General features: G+C 42.9%; 1 protein-coding gene across 1 annotated transcript; it reads right to left on the bottom strand.

Moving 5' to 3' along the window:
- Window positions 1-1,924: 1,924 nt before the first annotated feature.
- Window positions 1,925-3,008, bottom strand: LOC146623083 (uncharacterized). The gene has a single exon (XM_085365667.1). The coding sequence runs from the start codon at window positions 2,999-3,001 to the stop codon at window positions 2,393-2,395; it is 609 nt and encodes a 202-aa protein (XP_085221793.1). The 5' UTR covers window positions 3,002-3,008; the 3' UTR covers window positions 1,925-2,392.
- Between the last annotated feature and the right edge of the window lie 3,654 nt (window positions 3,009-6,662).

The following is a 6,662-nucleotide window of genomic DNA, read 5'->3' as shown; positions in this document are numbered from 1 at the left end:
AACACGACTCCAGTGGGACTTGTTCCTCGACGCTCGAGTAAAGACTTTGTTTGTTTTGTTTTTTTTAAATGTCCAGAACAAGTTTAACTTGTTGAGCTCTGTGATGGTACAGCTACACAAGAGAAACAAGCGGAAGTCATCATCTCAAAAAAACGTCCATCTCTCCTCCCTCCTCTCTCCATGATGGACGGCCCTGGTCAGCCTGAGGGAGAGTTTTTCATCATACCCCGAGGAACCCTTAACTTATAACGTGTTTGTTTACTGACTCTTTAAAAAAAAAAAAAGGGAGGAGAAGAAGAAGCTACAAGCACCTTCAAGATTTCTTAACATTGTACAGCCAACAAATTGGATTTTGCGTCACAGTTCTGTTGCATTTTTTAAAAATCTGAGCTGTAATGAAACGTTTTTTGTGTTGCGACTTACTTGAGAACACACGTTGTTTGTTTTTTTTCTTTTGTTTGTTTGTTTGTTGTTTAAGCTGCAGAATACAATCGTGAGGCGGTGGGACATTTTTAAATGTGAAATTCAGTGGAGCAGAAGCACTATGTAGTTCATCTTTTCTCCTGTAGATGGAGAAAGAGGGCCACTCCACGGGCCCAAAGGGCGTGAGTGAATTTGGAGTTTAAGTTGAATGAGGAGGGAGGGAGGGATGGTTAAAAATACGTGTTTGTGTACGAGTGTGTAAAAGTGTGTTTGAGAAGTGAGGATGCAATTTCCTACTATCCCGCTTGTGTTGGTTGGTCATTGCGGGGCGGGGGGGGGGGAGTTTTTGACAAACAGGGCCAAGGGCTAACTGTTGAATTAAGGAAGCTTGGAGTTTTTTTTTTTTTAAGGTGGAACAAGCTCTGTTCTTCTACTTGTTTTTTTGGGAATGCTCCATGAATATGAATGTTAAACACAGCTTTCAGTTTTGTTGTTTCTGGTCACAATGTTCTTGGTTCAGATTAACCTCTGGTCTTTTTACAGTGTAAATAGTATACAACTACAAGAGTTTACTCCTGTTTGGATATGCAAAAGCTTCTCTACAGGAGAGGACGCTGTGGCAGTAAACTTTAAAAAAAAAAACACACAAAAAAAAAGAGCCTTGCTTCATAGTTCTGGAGAAAGAGGAAAGAAAACACCCACAACAAACATGTTCAGTGTCCTTGTAAATCTGCGTGTACTTCAGCAAGTTGGAATGTGTACATCAGCAACTGTTTATATGCAAACAGCTTTTATTTATGTATTGTAATTTAAGGGGTTAATGGTACGCCATTCTGGCTCCGAGGTAGCTCTGGCTGTTTGGAAAGTCTGAATGGGTGAAAATAAATGAGATGCACACTATCGGCTGTCCTCATTTGACTCTGGACATTTCACCCTCTCCCACACACTTGCACAGACAATCTAAAACTGCTCTACACTCACAGAGGTACCAGGTTGGACCCCTTTTTTTTATTTTAATGGCACAGATTCAACAAGGTGCTGGAAACATTCCTTAGAGATTTTAGTCCATATTAACATGACAGCATCACACAGTTGCTGCAGATTGGTCAGCTGTGAATCCCCTTTTCCCACCATATTCTACAGGCGCTGTTTGTGAACTCATTATGTTCAAGAAACATATTTATTATTTGGGCCTTAGAATATGGTGTGTTGTATGAAAGTTACAATGTGGTCAACAACACTCAGGTAGGCTGTGCCATTGAAATCAGAATCAGAATCAGAATACTTTATTCATCCCGAGGGAAATTAGAGGTTACAGCAGGCAGCACGCTAATGGCGCATGCGCACTCACAAAGGAACCTTCTGACCAACTTTACACAAACATCACATTGGGCAGACATGTCAGAAGGTAGGCTGATAGGAAAAAAAACAACGAAAATACACTACATGAGGTAAGAGGAGGAGAAAAAAAACTCCACTCAGACTGAGCTCCTAGTGGGAGAACAGTTTGATAAAAGAAAAAACACCTCAGCACAAAAGCACATGACTATCAATACACCATAGAAACACGAGACAAGCAACAGGGGCGGGTAAAGGGTAAGAGAGAGCCGGCGTAGACAGCGCATCCGGTCCTGCAGCATCTGTGCTGGTCCAGTTGACTGCTATCATCCCCGGTAGGGCACAAGCATCGAAGGCGTTGGAAAGGGAGGGGGATGAGTGAGTGCTTATCAGTGTAAGTGTGTGTGTGTGCGTGTCCATAGTTTAGCTGAGACAGTGTCCTTCGGCCTATCAGGCTAAGTAAACAGTCCTCCAGCCAATCCAGGTGTCCTTCATGGGGCGGGAAGAATAGTCATCACACAGTCGTTATCAGGGAGTTGTTTTGGTGGGCTCCAGCCTTGGGCCTGCAGCTGGGGCCGTGGTGTCCAAATGTTGAATATTGTTGATTTCTCCTTTGTGAGCAGCTCGAATTCTAGCACTCCGAGGCTGGTCTCTCGATCTCCCGTTGAAGAGCTGCGAGCCTCCCCATGATGGTATCAAACTTCTGTTCCGTGGTGTTGTCAGTCTTTTGATTCTGAGACCTCACAACTGCAGTGATCCGTTCCGCGATGTTTTCCAACTGTCGCTCAAGGGTCTCATTTTGAGCAGGCCTCTCTCTGATGTTTCCCCTCATACGCTCAATGGTGTTGTTTTGAGCCTTCACAGCAGCTGTAAGCGTCTCCAAGGTGTTGACCATATTACGTTCGTTGTGAGAGGTCGCACCTCGTCCCGTCGCTTCGAATCCAGCGGGCAGCCTTGTGGGGGTTTGAACAGCCGGTTCCGCTTTCTTATTTCTCTGATAAACCAGGGCTAAGCCAACGCCGATCAGCATGAACCCTGTTATCATGGTTCCGAATAGGTAGATATCTTCAGCGTCCTCGATCGACAGTCCCGCCAGGCACACGGTCCTCCAGTTCTGCCACCCGTCCATCGTGTAACCGGCAGGGAAAGTCCCTCCAGGGCACTCAGGCTCTCCCGAGCCCCGACTTCTCGTTGAGAAAAGGGTGTCAATAGCACTCAGAGACCAGTTGATCAAATCCATAATTCTCTTTTAGGTTTAGAGAACGACAGTGAGAGACTGTTCCAGGGATGCTCAGTTGGTACCAAGAGGCCACAAAAATGCCAGCCTCACAATGGGACCAATGCCAGGCTGAAGCATTGCTACAAGGCAGGATGGATCCATGCTTTCATGTTGTTTACACCAAATTCTGACCTCGGCATCAGGCTGTTGCAGCAGAAATCGAGACTCATCAGACCATTGATCCCATGTGAACTATGTAGCTTCAGGTTTTTGTTCTTCGTCGACAATGTCAAATGTCAGCGGCATCGTAATTATTCAGTAAATTTGCTCCAGACTTTTTTTCAAATCTGTGATGGAAATTTAATGCAGAGTCAGTAAGAACTGGAACATCTTGTTTAAGTTATTGTTTTTTTAAAATCTAAGAGATAAATTTGATCACATTTGGCAGAGCCATCCGTAACATCACGCTGCAGTCAGGTCTCAATGGCCCACAAACCTAGAACTCAGTTGAGAGCAGGGACACCTGGTGTGAGCTTTCACCCAGAGAACTGCTGCTCACTGGATATTTTCTCCTTTCTCAGATCATTCTCTGTAAACTCTACAGATGGTTGTGTGGAAAAATCCCAGCAGATCAGCAGTTTGAAATAAATAAAGCAGCCCGTCTGACGTCAACAACCGTGTCACGTCCAGAGTTGCTTAAATTATATTTTTTCCACAGTCTTGATCGTGTCTACATGCCTAAATGCAGTGAGTTGCTGCCAATGTGATTGCCTGATCCTATATTTGCATTAAAAGAGCAGCTGAACGGCTGTACCTAAGAAATCACTTGCAGACTATATAGGTGTGCATTTATTTTTTTTTATTTGAAGTTTGATCTGTTGATGTTCACTGGATATGTGTTTTCAGGCTGTGGTAAACATTGTTTGCATGCTGTGTTTTTGTGCCATGCAGTCATTAACTTCCATTTATTTCTGTATGTTACATTAATTAAGCTGCAGATGTGAAAAATGCAAGTGGCATTGTAATTACTCAGTAAATTCGCTCCAGACTTTTCAAGTCTGTGATGGAAAATTAACGCAGAGAGTAAGAACTGGAACATCAAAGCATCTGTTTCCTGTTTAAGGTACTTTTTTAAAAAGTCAGAGAAAAACATTTGGTCAAGAGGCAGAGCCATCCGTAACATCATGCTGCAGGCAGGTCACAGTCAGGCCACAGTGGCCCCCAAACCTAGAACTCACTTCCTGTGTCTTGCCCACATATGGCCCACATGCAAACTTACCCACAAACCAGATTGCTAATTGAAACACATGTGGCACATCGGCAGCAGGCTGAAAGTCACACAAAACCACTGCTGCGCATGGCCTGAATCTTACACTCGTAACCCAGAAGCTTTCAGGTATCTTTAATACTTATATTCCTGTTTTCATCTAAGCTGTGAAGAACTGCAGATGAGCTCTGAGTGGATGAAACAAAATGTGTTTGTGGTGATGTAAAAGCTACATCTGTTGGCCCGGTGTGACTCATTCTATCTTCACCACAAACGGAGCCGTCGCTTACAAAATGGACCTGAAACCCCCCATATTTATATCCTGAATAGATTTTCACAAGTTTAAACCGTTTTTGTTTGACCTTATCCACAACGCAAGTTACCACTAACAAGATGGACTAGCTAGGAAATCTGGGCTTAAATGCTTAAAGGTGTTAAGCATTTGGACAGTTTGGACATTGATTATTTTGTTTGTTTGTGTTTAATTAAGTAAGGGGCACTTAATTGGAGCAGGATGCGTAAAGTTAGGTCTGTAATTTTTTGGACAATTACAAAGTTTTGTTAGTTTCAGTGCATTTTAATTTAAACAGTCAAAATGTGACTGAAGTGCAATGTTTCAAGTTTAAATAAGCTGCTTTAATAAAACTCATTTTAGGATTTACAGCCATTTTATACACATGCCATAACACTACCTCCACCGTGTTTGACAGTGGTCCGCTTCAGATCATGAGCCGTTTCTCTCCTGCATTTCCATTCATGAAGCTGTCTCTTGATCCTGGACCATGGCAATGATATACCTACATCCTCAAGAGTGTTCCTGACTCGGTTAATTTCAATTCAATTTCAATTCAATCTTTATTGGCAGACTACATGTCCATAAAAACAAGACAAGAAACACACACACACAACTCCCCCCCCCCCCCCCCCCCCCCCACACACACACACACAACACAAGGTATAAACCATTAAATATATATATGTATATAAATAAGTATATAAAGCATTTAGGTTAGATGTTGTGAAGTTGCTTTTGTTAACTATGGAAATAACTCAGTCATCATGCCCTTGAGTTGTCTTCTGTCTTCAGGCCTTTCTTCTTTTCAAGGGTGTTCCAGGTTGTTGTTTTGTCCTCTCCTAAAATGTTTTGCTGTCTATCTAATAAGGTTATTTATGTAAGCTTGATGGCCTCGCTCACTCGCACTGACATCCATTTTAGCCTCGAATTTAAAATTATAATGAAAAGCTGTAAAATACAAATGTAACACTTTGAATCAACTTCAGATGTTAAGTTTGCTCCATTTGTCATGAAACAACAAAGGGACAGACCTTACCTGGACATTAAACTGCTTAAAAGTCAATTGTACAATTACACACGATGCTCTGAAAACAGGGGACTGTGCATAAATCCTGTAAATTCTAAACACGTTATGCTACATTAACAAAACAAAACCAAAAAAGCCCCGCTTGAATTAAAGTCTGCGCTTCAGTCACATGTTTGATGTAAAATATAGAGTGGTGGTGTGCAAAAGGAAAACTACAAAAAACGTGTCCTTGTCCTAAAAATGATGGGCCTAACTGTATATAGACACACACATTTTTCCAGGGTCTCCTTAACAAGAAAATCCCACCTAGAACGAAAAGTCTCTCTCTCTATCTATATATCTGTGCTCATTTTATTATGGGAGGGTACGTTTCTTCAATTTTTGTATTTTATGCACTTAGAAAAACTTCTTGATGGGTGGTGATGATCGCAGAGAATAATTTACCGTGGGACTGGCCTGGACCAGCCAGAGATTCCCACGACCCCTCCTCTTCACACACACACACACACACACACACGCACACACACACACACACACATATCGGAACACAGGCTGCACAGACGCACAAGCAGCGCAGAGACGGAGAGGCAGAGCAGCTTTGCACCACTTTTATCAAGACTCTTATTTTACTATATAAGCCTCGTTTCAGGCTCCGTTTCCGCGCGGCACGCGCAGTCAATCCATGGATGAAAAAGGTCTTCATGTGAGGAGGAATTGGGTTAAAGTACGGAATCCTCCGGATCAAAGTGGAGGAGTGGGAGGAATAAGTCAGCGCTATTTATTTTGATAATGCCGAGGAGCCAGTTTCTGCTTCGGATTTACGTCCAAAACAAGGCAAGTACCCACTCCGACTGCACACACACTGCGTTAAAACAGCAGGAAGTGGATTGGTGTAGTGAGCAACAGTGCTGTCGAGCAAAATGACTCAAAATATTCTGTTTAACACGGATGCGTAAAAGCAAACTTGATCATCTGCGTTCGGATCCCCCGGTTAGGTCCACTTGCCTCGGGCAGAGTCGGGGGGAGGAATAAATTATGAGTTCAGTTGGAGCAGTTAGCGCAGGGATGTGACTCCAGTTTGTTTTTTAGCCGC

The sequence above is a fragment of the Diplotaxodon limnothrissa genome, linkage group LG11 (assembly GCF_057381915.1).
Source record: "Diplotaxodon limnothrissa isolate DT_005_m linkage group LG11, D_limnothrissa_male_GT1.1, whole genome shotgun sequence".
Taxonomy (NCBI): domain Eukaryota; kingdom Metazoa; phylum Chordata; class Actinopteri; order Cichliformes; family Cichlidae; genus Diplotaxodon; species Diplotaxodon limnothrissa.
This window is presented reverse-complemented; position numbering and strand designations above follow the sequence as displayed.

What these genes read in the sequence shown, in the direction of transcription:
- LOC146623083 (XM_085365667.1), bottom strand. Translation starts at nt 3,001, where the DNA reads ATGGATTTGATCAACTGGTCTCTGAGTGCTATTGACACCCTTTTCTCA.